General features: G+C 46.0%; 1 protein-coding gene and 1 long non-coding RNA gene across 10 annotated transcripts in view; one reads left to right on the plus strand and one right to left on the minus strand.

Moving 5' to 3' along the window:
• HMCN1 (hemicentin 1) overlaps positions 1-27,491 on the minus strand; it is a 161,749-nt gene that overhangs the window by 46,280 nt on the left and 87,978 nt on the right. For all 9 annotated transcript variants that reach the window (XR_010432568.1, XR_010432567.1, XM_064664038.1 and 6 more), the window contains exons 39-57: positions 27,215-27,366; positions 26,343-26,466; positions 22,305-22,480; positions 21,925-22,021; positions 20,404-20,526; positions 18,471-18,632; positions 17,540-17,818; positions 16,188-16,355; positions 13,370-13,483; positions 10,930-11,016; positions 10,356-10,547; positions 9,461-9,634; positions 8,406-8,519; positions 6,828-6,973; positions 5,088-5,238; positions 4,161-4,364; positions 2,474-2,587; positions 1,453-1,640; positions 945-1,041 (exon numbers count right to left, since the gene is read on the minus strand). Coding sequence is in view for 7 of the 9 variants with exons in the window: in XM_064664038.1 (XP_064520108.1) it covers positions 945-1,041; positions 1,453-1,640; positions 2,474-2,587; positions 4,161-4,364; positions 5,088-5,238; positions 6,828-6,973; positions 8,406-8,519; positions 9,461-9,634; positions 10,356-10,547; positions 10,930-11,016; positions 13,370-13,483; positions 16,188-16,355; positions 17,540-17,818; positions 18,471-18,632; positions 20,404-20,526; positions 21,925-22,021; positions 22,305-22,480; positions 26,343-26,466; positions 27,215-27,366 (2,862 nt within the window). In the remaining 2 variants the exon portion in view is untranslated. The remainder of the gene's footprint in view (positions 1-944; positions 1,042-1,452; positions 1,641-2,473; positions 2,588-4,160; positions 4,365-5,087; positions 5,239-6,827; positions 6,974-8,405; positions 8,520-9,460; positions 9,635-10,355; positions 10,548-10,929; positions 11,017-13,369; positions 13,484-16,187; positions 16,356-17,539; positions 17,819-18,470; positions 18,633-20,403; positions 20,527-21,924; positions 22,022-22,304; positions 22,481-26,342; positions 26,467-27,214; positions 27,367-27,491) is intronic.
• LOC135418621 (uncharacterized) lies at positions 4,139-5,094 on the plus strand. Its single transcript, XR_010432576.1, has 4 exons — positions 4,139-4,216; positions 4,326-4,410; positions 4,509-4,655; positions 4,734-5,094. It is a non-coding gene; the product is annotated as an uncharacterized LOC135418621 (long non-coding RNA).

A 27,491-nucleotide genomic window follows, 5' to 3' on the forward strand; every position in this document is an offset into this window, starting at 1 on the left:
GATGCTGGTCCTGCACTGCAGTGAGAGAGAGAACACAGCCCTTGTTTTCTATCCAGACTGGACCAAGAGGCTTAGCCAGTGACAAAGGACACCAACCCCATGGAGAAGGTTGGGATACAAGTCTGCAAACCATACTGTAAGAGCAAATAGGGATGGAGCTGCCAGTATTCCCTGGGAGGTTTAACCATGGAATGGTGCACAGGAATTGGTGGGAATAATGCTCCTCTGTTCTGCAATTCGGGATGGAAATCCCAATGTGGGGGGATGGAGAATGGGCAGAAATAAAAGGGGAAGGTTGGGTTTACTCTGAAATGTTAATTAGAGAGGTCCTGGTTTTCTGAAGCTACCCGGAGAGGGAAGGGAAGGTGGTGGAGGTATTATTCTTTTTTATGAAAAATGTCCTAATTTCTTGATTGCATTTGTTTTAGACTTCTGGTGCTTAAGGCCAAAATTTATTTTAACTCCATAAGAAAACCAAAAACAGAGAACAGAAAGGAACTCAAAGGGCGCATTTCTAAAAAGCAACCTTTTACGACGCTGTGTATCTTCATTTAATGCTTTCTAACCATTAATTTCCTTGGAAAATTAATTTTATGTACACATCAAAACAGACTATAATTCAACTTACTTGTAATTCATGATGTCAGAGCTCAGCATCCCCCACAGGGTGAGCAGACACAGCCACTACACCAGGCTCCCTCAAAAACAATTCCCACCTTTCTGGAATGCCTCTAAGGAGCCAAAGCCATGTGGGATCAAGAGCCACGTGTTGCCAAGGTACTTTAAACTGATCCTTGATTTCTGGTGTGTCAGAATGCCCATCACACCCAGTAAGATGATTTCCTGACATAAAGCCAAGGGTGTGCCTGAGCACTCCAAAACTCACACACCAAGCTGAACTAGTATTTGATGGAAGACAGCAAATTATGGGTTATTGTACTTACCATGAACGTTAAGATTAAAATACTTCTTGGCACTTCCAGCTATGTTTTCTGCAATGCAGATGTACCTGCCAGTATCTGTTATTTGGGAATTCAAAATCTAAGGAAAAAAAGAGAACATATGGCTGTGGAACTAACATAAAGACAACACTATCAAAGAATCAAATGGGAAGGATTAAGACCAGCTCTCTAAGTGGTTTGATAGTTTTACCCAATTTATCGATAGAAAGGGAAAGTTGTTCAGAATACACTATTTTCTCCACAAAAGTCAATATTATTTTAAACCAAGTGATTTCAATGAATGGTTCACAGCATGACCCCACAAAACAGTTGAGTCTAAGGGAACCCCACGGGAATGAGAGAGAGGAAGAAGGGACAAATTCCTTATGTTTGCAATACCGTGCAGGAGAGAGCAAGGATTGCACACTCAGCAAAACCAAACAGATCTGTGTTTATGGGCAGTTTGGCTTGTGTTTGTGAAGCCAAAAATCAGTTTTGCACTACAAGCTACCTGTAACCTCCTTCCACTAGACAAAAAGGTGTGTTTGTCATCTTCTGGCAGGAGCTGGCCATCCTTCTGCCAGGTGATGCTTGGAGAGGGGCTCCCACTGGGAACACAGTCCATCACTGCCACCCTGCTCACGAGCACAGTCACCTCCTCAGGCAGGTCACCCTCGGCTCCACTGATGGACGGGGGAGCTGCAGACAGAGAGAACACAGTCATCAGCACCTCTCAGGGGTGCTTCTGAAATCAGACTGGGTTTTCAGAAGGAAGAAGAGAAATCTCCAGTGAATCCAGTGAAAGATAAAAACACCCCAGGAGTAGTTCAGCTGGAACAATTCAGTATAACTCAAAGGACTGCAGCACAACTACATTTATTCACAGCAGCCAGGAAGAAGTAGAGGTGAAACTCATTTTCCAGTTAGCCCATCATGTTCTTTGCTATCAAAATAAAAGTTGATTTCCGAGGCATAACCCCTTCATAGCAATAAATCCATATTTTCTGTGGCATACACAGCAATGGAGGTAAAGAAATGTGTTTCCCAAGGCCAAAACCTTGAGTGCCTCAACGGACAGAGCAGATGGTCAACACGGTTGTGCAGGCATTCTTTGATCTAAACCCTCAATTTCCTTCAGCCTTTGGGAGTTCTGCAGGCATTTTAGAAAATGATGACCAAAATAAAGAGAGAGAAAAGCCTTGGTCAGACTTTTCAACGGGAAGCTGGAGAAGGAACAAGAGATACCAAGATAAAACCTGGATTTCTACCTACACTTTTCTTTCTGGTGAAGGGTGAGAGGGGTAACAATGGAGTTCCTATAAGAATAACAACCTAGAAACACTCTGAGCTAACAACATTTTCACACAATTCTGTGTAGTTCTACAACTCCAGCACCCTAAACTCATCGATTTAATAATTTACAAATACACAGACTTTAAAAACATGAAGGAAACCTGGGCTACAACGTTCCCTTAGTGAGCAGAGAACTCTTTTTTGCCACTAGGAGGAGAAGGGGAAGCAGGGGAGCTCACAGAGCACGTGGACATGGTAGTGGATGGAGTCCTGCCCGGCCTCGTTCTCCGCCACACACGTGTAAGTCCCGGCGTCGCCGGGCTGGGCCCGCGGGATCTGCAGCACTCGGCCTCCTGCAAGCAACACACACCAGGGAACCCCGTCATTCCCACACCACGGCCCACCAGAGACCTGAGCAAGCAAATTTATGAATGGGCAAGCATTTGGTCTGAATTATAAGTAACTAAAGGCTTTTATTTTGCAGCTACTTTTTTCTGCTGGCGGATCCTTGGAATTGAGCCATGTTCATAGTGGAATGTTAGAAAAGAGCAATTAATTCCACAGAAAGGAGTAACATTCTGCAGCAATTTGCAGCCAGGCATTATTCTTCCATCAAGAAGAGAAATATTTGTCAGTTAGACGGCACAGGATAGGCAAAAGGAAATATAAGCACAGAATATTCTGTTCCAAAAGATTCACTTGTAAGCTTAAAGGTACTTTTCACTCTATTCCTCATTAAAGCACTGCCACATAAGTCACTTCAGAAGGAGAGGACATCTTAGGAACACGTTCTGGGAGTGGCTCTCATTGCTCTCCCAACAGATGAGCAAGGGGGACAAGAAGGCATTACCCTCTTACCACTGCCCTTCTTTACACCCCCCATCCCAAAGCAGCTCTGCACAGCAAGACTCCCAGGACTACAGGCAGCCCTTCCCCTTGCCCACATGATATTAAGTAGGAGCTCATGGCCATTTTTCTGCTGGAAACATGATTTCCATGCTTCACTGCTTGGTTAAAAGGCTTTTCTACTCCAATTACAATTCTGTCAAAGCAAATTTAATAAGGAAATAAATCAGGAACACATCAGAGAGAAGGTATTGCTGTATTTTATTTCTCAGCACATGGAAGTGTTTCAGGCCAGACTGGATAGGATTTGGAGCAACCTAGTCCAGTGGAAGGTGTCCCTGCCCATGGCAGGGGGTGGAATGAGATGAGCTTTCAGGTCCCTTCCAACCCAAACCAGTCTGGGATTCTGTGATTCTCTATAAAAGTTAAATGGTGACCTTCACACCATTTTAGTGACTACTTTTTTAAATAAAAGGAAACAGCTTAAGGCCAAGGACTGGAGAGAAACATTTCCAGCCAACAAAGTCTGAAAATAACATTAAAGGAATGTTCTGAAAGGGAAAAGTGTGTTATTACTATACAAATACCAGCACTAAGGCCATTTCTTCATCATAGTATCCCAGAATGGTTTGGGACAGAAGGGATCTGAAAGCTCATCCAGTGCCACCCCCTGCCATGGGCAGGGACACCTTCCACTAGCCCAGGTTGCTCCAAGCCCTGTCCAACCTGGCCTTGGACACTTCCAGGGATCCAGGGACAGCCACAGCTTCTCTGGGCAACCTGTGCCAGGGCCTCCCCACCCTCACAGGGAAGGATTCCTTCCCAGTATCCCATTTAACCCTGCCCTCTGGCAGTGGGAAGCCATTCCCCCTTGTCCTGTCCCTCCACCCCTTGTAAACAGTCTCTCTCCATCTTTCCTGTAGCCCCATAGGCCCTGGAAGGCCACAGTCAGGTCACCCTGAAGCTCCTCTCTTCCACACTGGACAATCCCAATCCCCCCAGGCTCTCCTCCCAGCAGAGCTGCCCCATCCCTGCTCACCTTGGTGGCCTCAGGTCAGAGAGGGCCCTTTGAACACCCACCTGGCAGGATGAGCACTTTGTCACTGGAGCTCAGGGCAGAGCCATCCTTGTACCAGGTGAGCACGGGAGGGGGGACAGCGTTGGTCTCACAGTACAGGGAGAGGGGGTTGTTCACAATCACATCTTTGCTTTCTCCAACTCTTCCCCCATCCACCGTGTTCCCAGCTTCCCATTCCCTGTAAGGCTTTTGGAAACTAGGAGGGACTACAACAAAGGAGAAGAAAAATGGTCACATTTTGCAGCAGAAATGGTGAGCTTTAAAGTCAAGAAATGAAAAGGTATTGAAATATTAAATAAAAGCAATAAAAAAATAACTCTATTAAATCAACTCTTCCCCCCCAATTTAAGTTACCCAGGAAAATTCTAGTTCTTCTCATCAGAATGAACAACTGAGCAATCTACTGAGCATTTTCTCAAGACTAATAAATAACAGTGTAAGAAGACCTGCTACCAAACCCAGAGGACATCAATCAACAACACCACTGAAACAATAAGGTATCTGGTTTCACTCAAGTTCTCATTTTGTCTAAATTGTCAGAAATTACTCATGATTGTTTTCTTGTATTCACACAGAGTGTGTAGGCCAATGGAATGCTGATGTCTGGGGCCTCTAAATACTACTCAGTAGAGAGAAATAAAACATGATGTCTTAGTTTGAGTTAAACAAAAACCTTTTCTTGTTATTAGAGGAAGACCAGAGTTGTTATGTCATTCCACTGACTTCTGAAAAGCTCCATTTTTCACAACATATAAAAGAATAATCAAATACTGTATAAAGATCAGCAAAATATACGTGAAATAAAAATCACAGAAAAGACAAAAGTATTGGATTAGACCAAACGGGGGTGAAGGATATAAAACTATAAATTCCAACATCTCAGGAGATTAGAAAAGGAGGTTAGCAGAAGAATTTGATTCTCTTTTCACCTTGTATATTGACATCAAACTCCAGCTCATCCTCCCCAGCAATGTTGGATGCCAGACATGTGTAACGCCCAGTGTCGGACACTTGGGCCTCCTTGATGTGCAGAGTTTGGCCACTGGCCTGGATCAGGACATGGTCATCTGCCTTAAGTGGCTGTAATGGAATTTTATATGAAAATTAATACCTAGTAAAACACACACTAGAAACAGCCACATTTGTGGAAGTAATATGAGTAAACTTGATCGAGCTCCAAGGTCCTGGAGGCAATTTTCTTTTCATGGTTGTCAGAAACTGCATCTTCACCCTGACTGAGGTGGCTGGTCTGCTCAAGGATGGGGGTTTACATCACTCCTAACCCCAGTCAAGATGCTGCTGAGAAGAGTGATGCCATCCCCACCAGGGCTCTCCTGACACTGGATTAAATCAGGCTGATCCAACCCCTGAACTCACTGGTCAGGTCAATGAGCTGATGGGAGATCTACATGTGGAAAACCAGCAGTGTTCTGTGAGGTGAACAACTGGAGGTGACTCACCCTACTGGACCTGCTGCCCAGCAGGGACGTGGTGTGAACATGAAAGGACAGAGCAGCAGCACAGAGACACAGCACTGCATGTTACTGTCCCTGAAGACACATCACACAGGACAGCCTGTCTGTCTCAGGGCTGAAAACGGGACACCGCAGGTGTGCATCTGCATCAGCAACCTGGGCTAGTGGAAGGCATCCCTGCCCAGGGCAGGGGTTGGAACTGCATGAGCTTCAAGGTCCCTTCCAACCCAAACCATTCTGGGATCCCATGTTTCCACAGTTATGGAGCTGGCACTGAGCTCCCAGCCTGCAGGGAACAGTTCAGTCAGTCCCTGATGGGAGTGAAAGCCATTCAGCCAGGGCAGCCTAAGGAGAAGCAGCTGCTGTGCCCGTGGCAGCCAGCTGTGGAGAGCCATTGCTTTTAGGGACCTCTCAACCCCTCCAACATAATTTTTCCTTGGCAATCCGATCAGTACTCCCAGGAGATCCCAGAATTACAGTGCATGCTTGAATGAACCCGAGGCTGTCCCCACAGTCTCCCTGTGACTCCAGGCTGTTTCCACGTGCTCGGTGAGTCCAGGAATTGCTGATTCCACGATGATTGCCCTACCAAGAAGAGCTAAAGCAAGAGATTATTCTCTCCTCTCTTACAGGAGTTGCACCATTTCTTTCTCTTTATTTATGAGGTGTTTGAGTGGGGCCCTGTGCCCTGCCCTCCCCAGCTGTGCCGCTCCGTTCGGACACCGCTGTGTGCGGCAGGAATCGTGCCTCGCCCTCGCCGAGGGGCCACACGCTCCTGTGGCTTTGTGAGCTCTGCCAGGACCAACTGGGAGGTTCTCTGCAACTTCTGCAAGGGCAGCACTTGAGGGAACCATCTGTAACACGGTCTTTGGGGTTTTACACAACAGCCAAGGGACTTGTGGTAATACGTGGGATGCTCCTGCCAGGCAGGGCCCTCCCTCTTCATAGCACAGCCCAGTGGAAGGCCTGGAAACTCCAGCACTGGTGGCTCAGGGCACTGCCAGGCACCCAAAAAAAAGCAAGGATGTGCATTGGCAGAGGTCTGGCCCACAGCAAACACCCCAAGATGTGTGAGGGGTGATGCTACCAGCAGGAGGGGGGGAAGTGCCAGTGAGCTGTTTGTTAAGAGAGACAAGGAATACAAACTGTGTCTGTACAAAATCCCCCTGGGAAGGAAGGAAGTTTGTGACTGGCCTGTCCATCCTTGTACCAGCTGATGGCAGCAGCAGGAACGGCCTGAGCTTCACACTCCAGGGTCAGGCTGTGGTTCACTTTGATCTTCACTTCCCTGGGGGAGAGCCCTGTCCCTGAGACATCCCCTCTGGCAATGGTGGGGGGAACTGCACAAAAACAAAGGGAGAGACTGTCCTGACTTACTGTCTGCTGCAGCATTTCAGAATTAACCACACAAAGGCAAAGCCTGGATGATAACCCCAAGGAAAGCAAGTTCCCTTATATAAACTGCCTCTTGCCCACAGCCAAATTCTTACTTTTATATATAAAGATATATATATGCATGCATTTTCAACCATTTTTAGTACATTTATTATATGTAAGAATATATAAAACCGTGTTCAACACTTTTAAACATGCAAACCTGACTACAGCTTACCTAACTACAGCACTTCATTATGTGCTTGAATGCCATAAAGTTCAGGTTATTGTAATCATTAAAAAGCATTTTAATGGAAATTAATATTCCCAGAAACATATGTTTGAACTGAAGTCCACACTCAAAGTAGCTGGTCAAAACTCAACATTTCCACTCCACTGAAACCCCAGTGTTGCAAAATGTTGTTTCCTTCTGCATGAGAAGGAAACCAGAACATTTCAAAATTGTTCAGCTGCCCCCCAGCCTGGTCTCATAATATCTTTTAAATTATTTTGGATGCTTTCAAAGTATTTTCCACTCTTTTTTTTTTTTTTCCAACTGGAAATTTTAAACTCTCCCTAATGCTTACAGAACCCTAATAACTGACAGTTGCAATGGCACTTGGGGCTGGGGGGCTTTACGTTGTTACATAGCTATGCTTCAGTAATGAACCCTTTTGTCATCTTCTTATTATTCCAAATCCAATGGGGCCTTATTAGGGACTTAGTGTAATTAAAATAACAGTATGGTTACTGTAAGGGAGCAAACCAACTCCAATTCAGACTAGGAAATTAAAAAAAAAGGTAAAAATCATGGTTGACTGAGCTCATAATGAAGACTTTGAGCATTAAAACTAAGTATTAGGCACAGATGCTCAAAGGACAATGTGCTGACAGGATGCCTGGAAAGGGAAAGCTGTTGTGCATATGGAATTTTATGGAAGGATATAAAAATAGTATCCTCCTGTTTCACCTTACTCAGGAAAGTTTCCCAATAGGTGTTATGGGTCCCCTCCCCTACTGTTTTTCTAAAACAGTTTCTGTGCTCAGGAGATTCTCTGCTCACATCTCCCATTGTGCTGCACTGGTCTGATCTGAAAATCAGTACCAAAAAAAGCATTCCAGATGGAACTGCAGTTGAGTGTTCCTTCCATCTCCTCCCCCTGGGTGGTACAAAGGCTTTTAGCCCAACAGCAGCATTGCAAAGGATGCAACAGCAAACTTTTCTAGTGTCTCTCCTCCAGCCATGCCACAGGCCAATGCAGATGTTTGCTTAGCAAAGCCACTAATAGAAACCTTTGTATTCACCAGGACAGGAACAGTGCAGAAGAATGAAAAAAAAAAAAAAACAAACAAAAACAAACAAACAAAGAAATAAAAAAAAAGGAAGTATTTCCATACTGTAGACTTTCACTTCATAGTCCTTTGAGGTCTCTCCAGCCTCGTTGCTGGCTGTACAGGTGTAAGTGCCAGCACTGTCCTCCTGGGCACTCAGGATCTGCAGGGTTCTCCCACCTGCCAAGAGACACCAAGCTTTAATAGCACCTCCTCCTGCTTCCCAATTATTGAAATACTTTCTGCAGCATATTCTCACCCCTTTTGTCCAAACTGTGCCCATAGATGAGCAGGAAACCCTGTCTGCTTACCACCATGTGTACCAAAGGAGTGCATAATTCAGGGAAGTGCTGTGGATCACAGCTCCTGTTGTTTATAGATTCCTGGAAAATCTGTTAACACAGTTCTGTACACAAAATTCCTTGAAGATATTTAGACAGGGTTCATTCTTCCTCTGAGCACTTGTAGTTAACAAGGCTGAAGTACTTGCTCATCTACATTACTCCAGAGTTACCAGTGACCCTTGTTCCAGTTCTGCACCTCCATGGATGTGCCAGGCAAGAGTTACTCCACAAATTTAAAATGGCTAACTATTAATCACCTAGAAAAATGCCACCTCATTCTGTTTACTAATGCTGTCATTTATATCTTTGTCCCTCTAATTTCCACATTTAACTGCAAGTTATTTATATTCATTATTAACTCATATGAATTTTGCCATCACTTGGCTTTATGGAACAAAAGAATAAATACCTGAGAACAAATAAAATACAAATAAATAATCAGATAATTGTGAAAATATTGGAATGGGAAGTGCTACAAAACTACAAACATAGATTCACAAAATTATTTGAGTGGGAGGGGACCTTAAAAATCACCCAGTTCCACCCCCTGCCATGGGCAGGGACACCTTCCACTAGCCCAAGTTGCTCCAAGCCCCGTCCAACCTGGCCTTGGACACTTCCAGGGATAAGGCAGCCACAGCTTCCCTGGGCAACCTGTGCCAGTGCATTGCACTTAAAAGAAATATATCCTTTGATTTTTCACAGAAGTCTAACAACAACCAAAATGCTAAAAGAATAACCTGTAATGCTATTTCTCAATAACAACAAGAAGTTTACCTGGCAGAATGCGGATATTTCTGTTGGATTCTAAGGGATTCCCATCCTTCAGCCAGGTGATGGTAGCTGGAGGGTAGGAATAAGCCTCACAGAGCAGGGAGGTGGGGCTGTTGAGCATGATGGTGACACCTTCTGCATTCCCTTGGCTGTCTGCACCCACGATGCTTGGAGCCACTAGGAACAACAAATCATTAACCATAGGAAGGGCCTCTCTGAGCAGCCAATTTTCTGGTCCCTGGTCAGTCTAGGAATCTGGCTGCAGCCTCAGCTAGTTGGGAGGCATTCCTACAAGGAGCACTGAAACCCAGGGGCAGACAACACTCAGCTGCTTTAATGTTTTGTCCTGAACTCAGCAGTGATCCCAAGTCAGTGCAATCCATCCCCCCCCTTCCTTTGTCAAGCACAGGTCACCAGGAATTCAGCCACCACTCCTTGTGCAGCAGCTGGCAGAGCTGTTGCTTGATGATCCTGTTAGGAGGGGTGAGCCTGGGAATCCAGGCTATGGAAAACAAACTGGCCATTGTTTGCTCTTGGTTGTGCAATAGCCCTCATGGAAAAAACAAAGAGAACTGCAGATGGTTACAGCTTTTTTGCAGAGATCACAATCTGAAGGGCTCTTCAGATGTTCCTTCCTTGACTCACAATAAGCCAATGTGCTGTCCTGCCCATTCCATAGGGATGATATCCCGTTATGGTTCCCTATTTTCCAGCTCTGTACTGTCTGAGGGGCAGCACTGGTGTTTCTATTGAACCACTATCAGTTCCTAAGCTATACAGTTGTCGCTGTAGACAGGTGACTTGCACATTGCTGTCACTAAAGCACTACACTACTCCAGTGGGATTATCTTTCCTCCTGAGATGGCTGTTCCCGGCAGGAGCCAGCCCAGGTCCTCACCCAGCACGTTCAGGCTGTAGGTTTTGCTCCTGTCCCCGGCAGCGTTGGATGCCACACACGTGTATCGCCCGGTGTCGCTGACCTGGGCGTTGGAGATCTGCAGCAAACGCCCCCCAGACAGAGCCCTGTGCTCTCCATCCTCAGGCACAGGCTGCCCATCTTTCAGCCAGTTGATCTGTGGCACTGGGCTCCCTTAGGGCAGGAAAGAAAGCGGCAGATATAACCTCCAGGGTATGCCAAGATTTCTGAGAAACACAAAAATACAGTTTCAGGTGTCCTTTTAAAACACACCCCGTGGGGAGATGTTCTGGAACATGCATTATTGAAGACTTTGAACCTCCTCTGAAATTCCACAGGCTTTTGGAGAAGAAATACCACAGTAACTACCCTCTTGGTTTCATTTTATGCAACCTTTACAAGGAGTGCTTAGTCCTGCTCTAAGCACCAGGGTTAAATCTGAGATTTAAAAATTCCACTCAACTGAAAATTCCATTAAGAAGATGATGTTCAGCACCAAAAGTGATGGACACCATGGGTTTGACGAGCAAAGATAAGTAATAGAGTGTTCTTTTACCTGTCACTTCACATGTCAGGGTAACTGTGTGCTTCTCTTTCACTCTCACATCCTCCAGTTTGTCTTCCCCCACGATCCCTGGAGGCACTGCAAACGGGCAGGAACACAACAGCAGCATGGGTTACTCACAACATTTAAACACAACAGGCTGCCTGAAGATCCTGGCAGGAGGGATCCAGGATGTGGAAAACAAACTCACCACTGTTTGTGTTTGGTTGTACAATCATTGTCACAAAAAAAGAGCAATACAACAGATTCCCAACAAGTGGACGCTGTGTAAAGGCACACCCGTGTTTTATGCAAATACAGCTAATTCCATGCAGGAATAAACAAACTATGTAGGTCTAAAGGCATCTTGCTGTGGTACAAATTACCTTTCTCTAGGGAAATGGAAGATAAAACCCTTAAAATACCTATCCCACCCCAAAACAGCCAACTACGGGCAAGGCAGCTCTTACTGTATGGCTGACCTGGATGATGTTTCCAAGCAATCCTGATCAACATGTGCTTTTGGATGGGGGAGGACAGATTATTAAGGTGTGGTGGTTAAGAGCTGAGATCAGCTATTTCTTTTAAATAAAAGCATCAGTAGATTGAGGCCAAAAGAAAGTGGCACTAAAAAGCAAAGCAGGCAGGGAGTACAACAGGCTGAAAAGGAGACTTATAAGAAAGCAAGCTCAGTCTCCATGGGATTTTGGGAAGTTTATTCACAAAAATGCCACACTAAGGAGACAGATTTATACATTAATAACCCTATAAAATGCAAACTTTCATAGATAGAAGACCTAAAGAGAGAGGAATTAAAATATACATTCAGCAGCACATTTGTGATCTAGCACTACGTTGGAAGTCAAAGTTTTATGAAAAAACGAATCGTGGGAATATGCAGAATTCACTGTCAACAGAGAAAAACAATGTTACACCAGATTGCTGATACTTATGAAGGGTTCAAACTGGAGTGAAGGAAACAGATGGGGGCAAAACACAACTTAAAATCCTGAAGTTAAGGACTTAAGTGGGGCCAAATGTTACTATTCATAAACAAACACAGCAACTCATGCTTTGGCCCCAAAATAATACAGTAATATGTCAACACATATGAATTTCAAAAACATAGCAAAGCCACATCGAACCTTTTTCAAATATTGTGCTTATTACACCAAGCTCTCCCTGCAAACTGCTGCACATCCTCCAACAATCCAGAGAACCCCTGGCATGTCCCTGTACAGTTCCCAGTGACAGTGAGGTGGTGAGGATTCTGTGCCACCATCAGCCCACATTTCAGTAACTTTCCTCTAGAAAGACAAAGGAATTTTTGGGGGGAGGGAAGAGAAGACTGAACAATGGAATTTTCCACTTGAAGTCAGCTTCACTGAGCATTTTTCTTCAAGGCAAACAAAGCCTATGCAATAGAGGTTCCCAGAACCCTCAAGAACACCCTGCTACTAAAACCCTCCAAAGAAAACAGTCAGACAATGAATGCTCTCCAGTGTTTATCCATCTCTTCCATTCTACCACACTTACACTTCCATGAGCTCATCAAATAAACATGAACTGACATGAATGGGAGTTATCATGTACAGGCTGACTGTGCCCGAGTCAGCTGAAGGCAAGGGGGGCTGGTGGTGCTCAGCACCTCAGGGAGAAGAAAAATGATACACAGAAATGCTGTAAGACAACCTGCATCAGGCCTAAGAGTTGTTGATAAAAACGACAAACAGTTACTAAAACAAAAAGCTGTGTTTTCTGGAAAACATAGTGTTTTTTAAAACTAAGCAATGTGACCAAATTGCACGATAATGGTTCCAAATAGCCTCTAAAGAGCCTGCTGGACCACTCCTAGCCTAAATATGTCAGCAGGATCACCCCCTAACCCATTGGTCTCTATCCTTTGTCATACCAAAAGCTCTACTGACTGAAGGTTTGCACTGTATTAGTTGAGACTGTTGATCCTGGAGAAGAGAAAGATCCAGGGTGACCTTGGAGTGCCTTCCAGTGCTTAAAGATTGCTGGAGAGGGACTCTGGACAAGGGGGAATGGCTTCCCACTGCCACAGGATAGGGTTAGATGGGATACTGGGAAAGAATTCTTCCCCGTGAGGGTGGGGAGGCCCTGGCACAGGTTGCCCTGGAAGTGTCCAAGGCCAGGCTGGATTCCCTTGGAGCAACCTGGGCTAGTGGAAGGCATCCCTGCCCATGGCAGGGGGTGGAATGGGATGGGTTTTCATGTCCCTTCCAACCCAAGCCATTCTGGGATTCTGTGACGCTGTGTAGAAGAACCTTCTTTTTACAACCTAATTTTCTGTCCATGGCATCAAATCCACTTATTTTTTCCCTTAAGGACGTATGTTTGGGCTTAACGTTTTTAAAACACCAGCAAAGACCTCCTCCTTAGTGCCCACCCCCCCGCTGTGCTGTGCCAGAGCTGGTGCTGTACTCACCCAGGACGGCGAGGTGGAAGTCCTTGGCGAGCCGCCCCGCAGCGTTGGTCACCACGCAGGTGTAGCGCCCCGCGTCTGCCGCGCCCGTGTGCGTCAGCCGCAGCGTCCGGCCCCCTGGACCACAGCACAGGTCACACCCTGCCCTGCCACAGCCTGCAGAGCAAACTGCCCGCTCCTCTCAGCCCGCCCCAACCACCCGCACACGGAACTCCCGGATCACAGACACCCGGGAAGGATCTGTGCCTGTACTTCTGGCCAGGAAACTGGGACAGGACACAGCGTTTCAGCAGGATTGTCATTCACCTCAGTGCTTGGCCATACACTGAGAATCTACCTGAATATGCAGGAAAAATAATAAAGCCTCATCAGGAGGGGGGGCGTGTCTACACATAAAAATAAATTTATTTTTATAAACACTTAATGTTATAAATGCCCTAAAGATATTTTCACATGTATAAATGAGAAACAAAATTCCACTCCTCCCTTCTAGCACTTCCAATAATTGTGCCATCAGTAATAATAACAAGTAATAGCAGAACTGGTTTACATGTAGTGGTTTAAAATAACAGATTCCTTTTAACACTGTGGCAGAGCAGTTGTCAGGTCACCTTTGCACAGATATGTTAGTTTAAAAGGAATAACATCTGCAAGTATGTTTGACCAAAGGACCAGGAATATCCCTGCTTTGCCATGGCACAGTAACCTCTCTTCCCTTCTTGTTTTGGCAGAGGAACAGCAAAACAAACCTCAGGGAGCATTTGAGTGTGAAAACAAAGGTGGTGGCCAGCCTGCAGCCTTTCCCAGTTTCTGGCCAGCAGCTCTGCCATTAGCATTCCCACACCATACACCACATCCTAAACGGGCATCCCCTGCCTGTGGATGTCCCCAGGGGCACTGCTGGCACAGAGCCCAGGAACTGATGTTCCTGCTCATGCGCTCGGAAGGAAGAAACTGCCGGGCTGGTTAATGATGTGCCTCTGCCCAAGGAATTCTGCCTGGAAGGCTCAGTTCTTCCAGCCTCATGTCTCCCTGATCCCTTCTCCCATCCACCCCCTGAACAAGGCCCCAGAAGCAGCAAACTGAAGCAGGTACCTGGCTGCAGGAGACTGAGGCTTGCCCTGGTATCGCACACCAGAACACACCCAGGCCCCCAGTGCTGACGCAGCACAGGATTTTATATATTTAGCTCAATTAAAGCTTCTGTCCTTCCTAAAGCCAGTGTGCAGCTTAGGGCAGGGGCTGCAAGGAAAGCAGGTGGGCTACAGTGGAATGTTTTTCCTTTTTTTTTTCCTAGAGGATACACAGGAAGATCATCCAAATGAAACATCAGTATCAGCACAATGATCTCAGGGACAGGGTGGGATTGTTGGGGTCCCTGTGGAGGGCCAGGAGGAGTTGGGCTCCATGATCCCTTGGCCCCTTCCAGCTCAGGAGACTCTGTGATCTGAATTAGCCGACTAAAAGTTGCCAGCAGTGTGTCCACACATTGAAATTATCTGCAATGCCAAGTATGTTTTCAGTCAACAGAACCAAAACCTTGCTTTGGCAAAGTATTGAACTCCTAAATTAGTTGAAGAGGAGGATTTTTGTTGTTTTTTATGCTTGTACAAGCACAAATAAAGTTCCAAGTGCCATGATGGTTACACTTCACTCCCACAATGTGTAGCTTTCTGAAGCACTAGGTTTGCTGGCACACAAAGCCAGATCCTGGCATGTTTCCCCTCCCACAGCAGCCAAAATCCAGAGACAATAAACAGCCTTTTGTCTCCCCCCTCCCAATCTGTGATCCGGGTGGTGATAGTGGTGTGGGTGTAGAAACCCACAGACAGGACACAAACAATCAAGCCCAGAAGATGTTATTTGTGTTGATGGCAACTTCACACGAGGAGGAATGCAGCCAGCTCCCACTGCCAGGTTTATATGGATAATAATCACACCCCCACTCCTTTTCCACGTGCTGTATGTAAAAATGGAAAAGCAGAGGCCAGGACTACATGCAACATTAAAAGTCCCACTGATTAAAAACTCCTGAAACATTTCAGCTCTAAATCCAGTCTTAGCTGAGCTCCTAAATACCTTCCAGCTCCATTCCCTGCCTCTTGAGTTCATGCTGCAGGATGGTTTGGCTTTGCGTGGTGGCTATGCCAGAGTATCAGAAACTCCATCAAAACTTATATTCATGAGATTTCGAGCTGTGAGTGGCAAACCAAGCTCAAAGAAACACCTCAGTTGTCACCAAATACTTAACTTATAGAATCCTGGAATGGTTTGGGTTTGAAGGGACTTTAAAGATCATCTAGTTCCAACTGCCACGGGCAGGGACACATTCCCAGAAAGTTGATCCCTGAACAGATGGGAAGGCAACACAAAATGTGTTGGCACCTGCTTGGTACCCAGTTTGTCATCTCAGGGGCTGCTGACAACTCAGTTTCCTCCTGTAACACAACCCTTCAACCTCGGTGCAGCTGCCAAGCCAGTCCTCCCACTTCCCAACACAGCGAGGTGTTGCCACCTGAACTGCTTCTAGAAGCAAGTTCTGCACTAACACACACCAACAGCCAAAGCTGTGGCTCAGTCCATGTCACAGCACAAACATCACCAGCCTTTGGCCCATCCACTCAAAGCAGGTACCAACTTTCAGCTATTCAGCCAATCTGACCCCATTTAGGTAAAAACTTGGCACTGAGTAACCATTTCTCTTTTTTCCTGCTCCTTACAGATTCATAAACCAAACCTCCTCCTTTCAGGTGTAGATGCAGAGGGCCCTTCAGCCCTTTCCCTTTTTCATTTTTTATTTAAATAACTGCAGCTTTTGTACCTGAGAGGATTCGCACCGAGTTGTTCAGGGTGACGGGCCGTCCATCCTTGAGCCACGTTATTGCTGGCAAGGGAATTCCTGAGGCCTCACAAACCAGGGAGATGGGATTCTTCTCCACAATGCTGATGTTCTCAGGCATCTGCAGGTAACCAGCAATACTTGGGGGAACTACAGAAAGGAGCAAAGAAAAGCCATGCTTCAGAACAAATCAAAATTAACTTTGCTCACAAAACATAATTATAATTCACTGAAGCCAAGTTAGGCTTGGCAAGTGAGGAGCTACAGAACAGAGACATTTAATATTACATATGACTATTTCTTACTGTGTAGTGGTGTGGAAATAATAAACTTAAATTCTATCTACCACCTTTATTTTATGGCTTAAAAGCAAATAACAGTTATAGCAGTCCTGTCCAGTCTACACTAACTATAATTCCCAGCATCAAATGACACACTGGGGAAAATTCCTGCACTGACCGAATTATGACAGAATCTCCTCATGGAAAGAACAACCCCCTATTAAAATAACTACCACAAATTGATCTTTAGCTTTTCTTTGCTAGGAGTAAGAACATTTCCACTTTAGAAGAAGCTCTACAGTTCATACTTCAGAACATAAGGCCTGGGGTCAAGAATTCACCAATATCCTCCAGCACTGAGGAGGTTTGAAGTTTCTCTTTACTACCCACAAGTTTGATAATACAGCACAGCAAATATTCAAAACAAAGAATAAAACTGGTAAGTAATTTTGGCCTCTTGTTTTTAATAAGAATTCCTGTGCTCGCAGTAGAACATGAATATTCAGTGTCTGATGAAATGCAAAAGGTCATCTGCAAAAGGTGCTGTAAGATAATGTGACGTTCTGATCAATGCCACCAGTCCAACTGGATGAGTTATACCTGGAAGTACAATCTTTAAAGTGTTCTGACTGTAAAATCAGAGAACCTGATGCTCATATCCCTGTGATCCTGGCTGTCACTAGGTAATACCCCTGTGGTGGCCACTAGGAGGGTGGTCTCCGTTAAACCCTAATTTCTGTCTCCCACAGTAAAATATCATGACACTCACTCCAATATCATATAAAATGGTACCAGATCTTGGTTACCTTGGGAGATGAAGCAGCTGGGGGTAGGTTGATATTAACAGAGAGAGCGCTAAGATTTTAAAATATTCAGGAATTACACAACTGGATTTGGATTTTTATAACACTGCCTTTGAAACCGCACCAGTGACCTACAGGTGGAACTGCCCCCCGCAACAGATGCACTGAGCTGCACAAACAGCTGCTGTTTGGACAGCCTTGGGTGGATGTGGCTGTCCCTGTGCCCCCTGCCCCCCTGGCACAGGCTCACCATGCACACTGAGGTGGTACTTGCTGTCAGCCAGCCCGGCCACGTTGGAGGCCACGCAGAGGTAGTGGCCGGTGTGGGACACGCGGGCGCGCTCCAGCCGCAGGACGCGGCCCCCGCGGAGCAACAGCACATCCCCCCCAGCCAGGGGCCTCCCATCCTTCATCCAAGTCACTGCTGGCTCAGGAACACCCTGCACCTCACACTCCAGGGACACTTCACTGCCCTGCGTGACCACCACTTCCAATGGGTGGGGGCCACTGTTCAGGATAGTCGGTCGAACTGTGGAAGAACAAACACACCGCAGAGTCAACTGGAAGCAACACTTCAGCATCCTCACCTGCTTCTCAACAGAATAACAAGCAAGGCTGCCCAATCAGAAGGGCCAAGAACAGACAAATAATCTCTTCTTCCCTCCTTCCACCCCACAAAGTAAAAACGTTTTTTTTTAAAATGTTAACTTGCAATTCTAAAAACGCAAACAGGAAGAAAAAATTAAATCAAAAATGACGGCCCCAAACGCTGTCAATCCCTACTGATTTTGGGAGATTTTCTTTTTCATGGGATTGTTTCAAAACACCTCCTTTTGTTCCTGACCAAAACACAGTAAAATCTAAGGGAACAAGGGGAAATCTCAGTTCAGTTAGTTGTCATCACTGCTGCAGTTTGGAAACAAGAAACGTTATGCTACCTAAAAGGTTACAGCCCTGGAATCATGCACTTCCAACAGGGATCTGCAATGTCTTGGTCATGCTCTGAGTTCAGATTGCCAAAATTTTAATTACTTAACATTCTTCTTGGACTACCCTTGAATTGTCCCACAGCCAGCCCTCAGTCTCTGAAAACCCTGCAGCTCAACATCACTGCACTGACCACACTTCCATAACACTGCTGCAGAACTGGCACATACGATCAGGACTTTCCTGGTACTCACTGTGCACCTGCAGGCTGTACTCCTTCTGGGCACTCCCAGCCACGTTTGAAGCAATGCAGGTGTAAGATGCAGCATCAGACTTGTCAGCAATGGCAATCTGGAGCTGTCTGCCCCCAGACAGCACCCGCACCCTTCCCGACAGCTCCGGCACCAGGGGAGAGCCTGCAAGACACCTTCTCTCAGATCCAGCCACAGAAGAGGGTAAGGAGCACATGTGTCACCTGCTGTCAAGTCCACTGGCTCACTTCAAAAGAACTGAGCTGCAGAGCTGCCCATTTTACAGCTGCTCTGTCAGCGGTTTCCCAGACAGCAGGAACTTCACCCAAGCAGATTCCGAGGACTCCCCGTGTTAACTGCTGACTCCCTGGCCCAGAGCACCCTGAGCTAAAGCACAGTGAGTCACTCACATCCTCCCAGAGTGCTGGACACCTCCACTGAGCACAAAGTTCAGCACTTCCAATAAAATGTAACTCCTTTTTCAGTCCAGAATTGTCTCACCCAGCACAGCCAACGCTTAGAAACACCTGATTTAGTTTTCACCCCACTTGTGTGTGTGTCACACAGGGCACGTGCACAGCCTCCTGCCCAGGAAATCCTCAGCAGCCATGTGACAGCAAAATACCAGCACATTCTCTGAGCAGATTTTTCAGTCCTGGTGACCTCAGATGCTGAATCTTAACCTCTCCAAATCACAGGGGGACTTGCTGACAGAAGGAATGCACCTGCCATGGATCATTCTTACAAGCTCAATCTTCATTTCCCTCTCGTGTATTTAAAATCTTCTCTACAAAGTGCACCAAATGTCGAATGGGCTGACAAATCTACTCCTCCTCCTTTGTAACTGCTTTTCCAGGCTTTCCAACAAGTTTAAGTCCCCTTCCTGCCACTGAAGTGTACACATGCTGGTCTTGCAATGAATTGTTAGAACATATCATACAATCCTTTTTAGCTTCCAAGAGACAGGGTTTAGAAAGAACTTGATAAACTCCATCTTCTCTGAAAATGTTATGCATTAGAAATAGTGTTTTGTAATTAAAATCTGTTCTTTCCACGAGGCAAAATTACTTAAAGTACAGATATACACCACACTGAAATGTGCAGCCTAGATGAACACAGATCTAGGAAAGACTGATTAATAACAAAGGATTTACCACACTGAAAGAGTACAACACCTTATTTTGTCTTACATTCTGTCTCCAGAAGTGTCCTTGTTTAAAGGAATGTGCTAAAAAAACCCTGCTTTTGTCTAGCAATTCATAAAAACGTGTTTGGCAACGTTACTTTAATCCCTAAAGCAAAAAGGTGTGTAGACTGCTCTTAGATGGGATGAGAGAAAGAGTTCAGTAAAGCCCAAAAGCAATCACAACTCGATGCATTTTGTTACTTGTTACCCTGGCTGCAAATTTAAAAACAACTCAGAGGATCTGTCTGTTGTGCAGTGGATCACAGGGCAGAGACCCTCAACTCCACGGGGCTTCCCAGTGAGTCCCAGCCCTGCTGCCTGGGATCACAAACAAGTCTTACAGTCCCAGAACGGTTCAGGTTTGAAGGGACCTCAAAGATCACCCATTTCCACCCCCTGCCATGGGCAGGGACACCTTGTGCTGTCCTGCTGCCCCAGGGTAAATAAACACATTGAGAGGGGTTAAATCCTTCATAGTCCATTTCTCTGTCAGTTCAGGAATCTCTGCACTGGGCTTCTCTTGCACTCCTTTAGGAATACTGACACCTAATCCAGGCAGAGCTGAGTTAGAGAGAAGGGAATTATCTACTACCGGAGTTCATTTTACTCCACATCAGGACTGTGTAGATCCCTGCATGTTTTAGCTCCTCAGAACACACCATCCAAAACATGCACAAGCGAAAAAAGAATAACCCTCAAGTCAGAATTATCCCATTGGCTTTATAAAACAGACAATGGACAGTTACCCACCATTCTTTTTCCAGGTGAGACTGGGTGGTGGGATGCCACTGGACTCACAGATCAGGCTTATCATGCTCCCTTCAGTGACTGTGAGCTGAGAGTTGTCATCTGAGCCAGAAATACTTGGGGACACTGCAGAGAGATGCCAAGCAATTGCAGCATTAGAAAGAGCAGCTCATCAGCCAGCAGGAAACCCCAAACGACCCTCAGACAAATCTGCCCCACTCAGCTCTGAAGCAATGACAAGGATTGCATCCTCCTGCTGACAATGCAAACCAGGCCCTAGGTAGGGAATAATACACTTGGGAATGACTGCATCCATCCTTCCAGCTTCCAGGCTCTGCTGCATGCACAGGCTTTATTTTGGGCTGACTTTGAATGGGTGTCGCTGAACAAAGCTGGCTTGGGGACTTATGTCAACTGACTCCAACTCTGAGAGCCTGGCTCAGCCAGCAAACCTACAGAGATCATCACTAGACTTTTAAAATTCAGCCTATGGTTTTCCTTGGAAGTTTTCCTGCATCAGCACACTGGCTGCCACATCCAAGGTACGGACCCCATCCCTTCAAACACCCTCCTGCAGCACAGGGACAGCTTTGCTCTACAGCTCTGGGACTCTAAAGCAGCTGCAGATAAAAGGGACCAATGTTTTTCCTCTGATGCCTTCTAGGAACGAGGGAACCATTTTCATCAGATGGAAACAGTAGAGACTGAAAAAAAAAAGAGGTTGACACACACAGCAAATGGTATATGCTCCAGCATGGGAAAAGGGCACAGGGCTACAATATCCACCCCTAATTTAAATGCCATGAATGTTTATTTTTAATCAATAATGACAGAATTGAATTCTGTTCTAAAAAAATGTGATTTTACTGTTACAGTCCTTTTTGGATAATTTTAGCTGTGTGATTTCAAAGCAAGAAATTGATTTATAATAGCAAAAAAGAGATATTTCAATTTGCATGTGGGGAGAAAATGATGGTGCAGGAAAAAAAACTCAAAAATCAATTATTAAAATAATGTCTTAAGTCACATTCATCAGAGAGCCACAAAAAAATTTAACTAAAGCTATCTTTATGATTCAGCACTGATAACCTTGTAGAGCAAATAAATCTAGGTAAGGCAGCTTTTATTTATCTGAAAGTCCATGCTTCAGCACTTAAATGAGTGGAAAGTTGGTAGGTTACTTTAACTGGCACTAAAACTATGGATACAAACCCAGTTGGTTATCACAGAGTGGTTTGGGTTGGAAGGACAGTTAAAGATCGTCTCATTTCAACCCCCTGCAGGGATGCCATTCAATAGTTACAGCTCTAACTACTCATGCATGCAGACCCAGCCCAACAAAGGCCTAGGAAGTAGCTGCTATTAATTTAGAACTAAATTAAAGCAATTTGAAAAATGTGAGCACTTGGGCCTGTTCAAGTACAGCAAATACAACAACATCCCCCTGCAGGAGCCTCAGCAACTAAGTGCTGATGAACTAGAGAGGATTTTGGTGTCTCACACGACAATTTTAATAAGTCTTACCCCAAATATTGACATTATAGTTCTTCTCGGTCTTCCCAGCAACATTTGTGGCTTGGCAGGTGTACCGGCCCGCGTCCTGCACCTGAGCTCCTTCGACCTGGGGGGAAAGGAAAACCTGCATTTCTTCTCCTTATATCCTTACACGGGAAACTTGCAGGGACAGGGGGCTCAGGGTTCAACTTTATTTTTACATCTGTCTCCCTGAACATTAACAGCAGAGTATTAATGCAGCCCAGTGTGTCCCCAGACAGGCAGGTCTCTGAGCCCCCTCACTCCTCCCCCGTGACTCTGTTTTCCCAGAGCCCAGCTCTGTCCCATCTCCAGCGGTGCCCCTGCAGTGGGTGCAGCCCCCAGGAGGGCCCCCGGCCTGCCCAGCGTACCTTGAGCACGCTGCCATCCTCGGAGATGCTCAGCCCCGGCTTCTGCAGCAGGGGCTGCCCGTCCTTGAGCCAGCTGAGCAGGGGCGGGGGGACGGCGTTGCTCTGGCACAGCAGCTCCAGGGCCTGGCTCGCCAGCACCGACACGTTCTGCTCCTCGCCCGCGATGTCCGGGGGCACTGCAGCCATGGAATCACACAGCTGGGAACAGCCCTCTGGGATCAGCCACTCCAAACACCCCCCAGCCCTGCCAAGGCCACCAATAACCTCTGTCCCAAGGGGCTACAGACATAGGGCTTGGAAATCCCCCCAGGGATGGGGACTCCACCCCTGCCCTGGGCAGCTGTGCCAGGGCCTGACCACCCTTTCAGTGAAGAAATTTGTCCTAATATCCAACCTGAACCTTCCTTGGTGCATCTTGAGGCCACTTCCTCTTGTCCTACCACAAAGGACCTTTCAACATTGAAGGCTTCCCCACGTAAACATAATATGGAGTTAACAGACTTCAATTAGCAAAAATAACAGTTGCTGCCTTTCTGACACACAACTGAAGTCTCCTTTATATCACAAAAAGCACGAGAATAATGTTTTTACTTACAGAATATCCTCCACACAAGACACACACTAGGAAGGTATCAGCTACAGAGAAATCATCTAGATAAGCCAGGACTAGCTAAAAAAACCACCTTGAACCTTTGCTAGAAAGGAAAATCTCCAATACACAAAGGATGGGGAATGCATTCCTGCTAAAAGAGAAAGAGCTGCTGAGTGAAAAGGCTCACAAGATAATAATCAGCCCCAGAAGCTGAAAATGTCTTAAGCTGGTCCAGACAGTGCCAAGAAGGATAGCTGGTCTTAAGGAGAAATCTGACTTAGAGATGAATGTTGTCCAGAGATGGCCAAATGCAGATGGCAGAATAAGAACTTAAGTGGTGGGCAAGCAAATCAATGTGTTAATGACTTAATCATCAAGTCATAATCTACAATTAGTTTGTCTATCTGCTTTGTGTGGGATCTGCTAATTATTGCAGTTGTTGGCACTAAGCACTAGATTTAGATTTGTCCTGCAGTTTCAGTGATAACTTCATTACTACACTATTATTTCCCAATTATACAGTAGAAAAGTCAGCTTTTGGAATGGAAGTTTTCTGTGTAGAAGTAAAAACAGCCCAAACCCACTTGGACACTTAAGTGGAAGCCCATTAGCTGTTCTTGAACAGTGACAGGATTTAAGAAAACACATTTTTTTCCTCCCATTTTTAAATTTTGTGTTTCCACAACAAGAAAAACAAAGCAACTGAGAACCTGGAACAGCAAGTCAGCAATTTTCCATGGGGAAAGTGTTCATGGCTGGAGTCAAAAAGACAACGGAGGAAATATTATCCCCAGAAAGTTGACCAGGGCCAAATATAAGAACCTTTACTGTCACATTGCCTTTGCTTTTCAGTTTTGCAACCCATTCCTCCAGACATTGCAGGTCTGACTGCACAAAACCTTGGGGTGAGAAGGGACTGTCAGTAAGAACACCCCGGGCTTCCCTCTGAACCCAAGTGACTGGATCCTAACGAGCCCCAGAGTGGTGCCCACAGCTCTCGAGGTGTCCTGCAAAAGCCCACTGACAATAAAGCTTTGTGTTCCTTGCCCAGGAAGTTCTCAGCAGAGCTGCTGATTTCACAGTTTGGAAATAATTTAGGGAAAAGCCTGGTCCCTGTGGATAAGAAATAGAGTAAGCGAAAAGAAATCTGTTTATCTTTCTTTCTTTGTAGAACTCACAAAGGCCCAGATTCTTTATGAGTGCTGTGGAACTGAGAGCTGGAAGCTGATCCATTCCTGCAGAAGGCAAATTTGTTTCCAAAGACTTTTCCACCAATTACTTTTCCTCTCTGCTAAATGAATTGAAATGTGTTCAAAAGGAAACTGAGTTTGTGAAACAGAGAGAGACAGACATTAAAGCATTTATTTCTGAAGGAACAGGGTTTAAAATTAATCTAATTATGCTCATGGTAACTGTAAGTTACCCAAATTGTTCCACCTCCTGCCTCAGCACACTACACATTTCCAACCAACCCAGCTCCAACTGCACTCCAAATTATTTTCCTCCTGTGGCTTCTTAATTAGATTGCCCTTGTGAGGCAAGTCTGAAAAGCAATACTGCTTTTTGGTGACAGCTTCACTCAAGCTGGCCCTGCAGCTGAGCTCAACTCTGGCCAGCTTTTAATACAACACTAATTTTAAACATACACCACTCCTACCTAACTCTTTTCATTTCATCTGGCTAAAATGGACAGAGCTTCCAGAACACAAAAGAGGAATGACAAACATATCTGTGCCATGCTACACAGACATACACACCTCCACCAAAGGAGACCTTGATACTCCTTGTTCTGGACATAAAATGTTCCAGCCTAGGCTAACCTGGCTCACTTGCCATGGCACAGTCCTGGATTTCTGAACTGCCCCTTGCAGATGCAAAAGTCACCATGATTTGGGAGTATCCTAACCAAGGAAGTCAATTCTGAAGGCCAAACTCAAAAGTGAATAATCCCTGACTTGGAAAACATCCAGACTTCTAACTTTCCTCACAAGGTTTTCCAGAGTCATGCTCAGGATTGCCACAACGCTGGAGACTGGCACAGTCCAACCAGCTCTCTCTCCAGTGCCCCACTGAAAGCAGAAGCAGAAACACAAAGGTGCTGCGATTCCAAAACTCCCTCTCCACATCTGGTACCGCAAAATGGCAGATCACTGCTCATCCTCATTTCACTGGTGTGCACAGTCACTGAGCTGTCCAAGGAAACTCAAAGCTTGCCACAGCCACACTCCCTGGCACCCCTGGCAGCCCTCGTGCAGGAGGTCAGGCTCCTCAGAACCTGCACAGCACAACAAGCTCTGAGAACATGGTATGGGGTGACCTCAGAGCCCCTTCCAGTACCTGAGGGGCTCCAGGAGAGCTGAGAGGGACTTGGGATAAGGAAATGGAGGGACAGGGCAAGGGGAATGGCTTCCCACTGCTGGAGGGCAGGGTCAGATGGGACACTGGGAAGGAATTCCTGGCTGTCAGGGTGGGGAGGCCCTGGCACAGGTTGCCCAGAGAAGCTGTGGCTGCCCCTGGATCCCTGGAAGTGTCCAAGGCCAGGTTGGACGGGGCTTGGAGCAACCTGGGCTAGTGGAAGGCGCCCCTGCCCATGGCAGGGGGTGGGACTGTGTGACCTTTAAAGTGCATTCCAACCCAAACCATTCTGGGATTCCATGAATATGAAAAGGCATCTTACACAAGTCACAAACAAATCAGGATAAAACTTACACAAGTTACAAGAAAGCACAGAATCACAGAATGTCCTGAGCTGGAAGGTGACCCACAGGGATCATCAAAGTCCGATTTCTGGCCCTGCACAGACACCCCAATAATCCCACCATATGCCCAAGAACCTGTCCAACTCAGAAGGGAGGAGGAACTTATACGAGTTCAGACAATGAGATTTCAGAATTAACTTATTGACACAATCTGGAAAACTGACCAAGTACAAAAGATTTATTTCCTTCTCCTTGGAAGAGACCAAGTTGACTGGTTGTGCCCAACACAGCTCATAGCAGTGTCACTATCAGCAGTAAAAAAGTCCCCACCATTTAGGCAGGCAGGGCAAGGCTTGAGGATGGGATGGGAACCGCAGAGCTGGATGGGAACTCACAGTGACTCATTCTGCTGGAATAAACACCACTGAGCTCTGGCCAAAATAATATCTTTCACCTGGCAGATCTACATGTTTTTTACACAAACATGTATTTTCTCCTACCATTTGTAAATGAGCTTCTATGTATTCAACTTGTAAAGTCACTACTGCAATAATATTTCTTCAAGGACAGACAGCAGACTGCACCTGCAGGCTTTAATACATGGGGACCTATATGCATAAATATATTTTTACTTCTGTGCACACACCCCTCCTCCATCATGGGTTGGGACCATCTGTACTCGCTCTGCTCAAGGTCTGGGCCCTGGAGTGTTCAGTTCTCCTGACAGGCCGTGGGTCAGACACTCACCCAGCACCCGCAGCTCAGTGTCCCTCTGGCTCTCGCCCGCGGCGTTGACGGCCACACACGTGTAGGTCCCCGTGTCACTGAGCTGAGCGCTGGGCAGGGCCAGCACCCGGCCCCCAGACAGCACCTGCAACATGTTCAGGACACACCTCAGTTCCCCTGGGTCACGTTTTACACTATTAGTTTTCATTTCAAAATTAAATACTTGTACTACCGCTGCTTCCCACCATCTCCCTGCTCCCCACACTGCTCCCTGCACCCAGTGTTCTCTTTTGATCCAGACTTGCAACAGCAGAATTCTAACCTCAGGCAAGTCCACAGGGGACTCCTGGCATTCACAAGTGTTTGCAGGATCTGGACATCCCTCCCTCTCCCCAGCTTCAAACATTCTGTCACACCTTTAGTCTGTGCCCTGAGCCGTCTCCACAGAACACAAATTTCCCCTCTTCCCTTGCAGATCATAAAAATCAGCTTTAGAAGAGCAACCACGCTCTCTGCTTTTAGCTCTAAAATATCTCCTTATATCAAAGGTTGGGGGTTTTTTCTGAATTACTATAGTATGTAATGAGCTATTATGTGATCTTGAGCTCCACAGATCTCTTCAGCAGAGGAATACAGTCCAATTTCCTCTCCTTGCCAGTAAGTGGAAAATTGCTGATGCAAACTCTTACTCAGTATGAAATCAGTTGAAAGAACCACTTTATTTCAATATACTTCACACAGCAATTACTGGAGCTAAACTCACACCAATAACCCACAGCAAGCAGCCTTACACTTCCATTCCAGATCTTCTAACTTACTGTCTTCCATTAAACCTCGAAGGCTCCTCCCACAAGAGGGAACAGCACAGACAGAGCAGGATCTGAACCCAGTACCTGGAGTCCGTTGCTGAAGCTGGACACAGGGCTGCCATCCTTGAGCCATGTCAGGATGGGGGCAGGGATGCCTCTGGCTTCACACTCCAGCCTCACCAGATTATTGACCACCACTGTCACCGTGTCACTGCTGCCAGAGATTGATGGGGGGACTGAAAAACCAAACAGAAAAAGAAGCTGTAACAGCTCCCTAAGAGTGTAAATCACAATGAAATTCATTGTGCCGCCTGCTTTTGGACGTTATTTCTCTTCTCTCATGTTACTCCTACTGAACTCT

This window comes from Pseudopipra pipra, chromosome 9 (assembly GCF_036250125.1).
Source record: "Pseudopipra pipra isolate bDixPip1 chromosome 9, bDixPip1.hap1, whole genome shotgun sequence".
Classification (NCBI taxonomy): domain Eukaryota; kingdom Metazoa; phylum Chordata; class Aves; order Passeriformes; family Pipridae; genus Pseudopipra; species Pseudopipra pipra.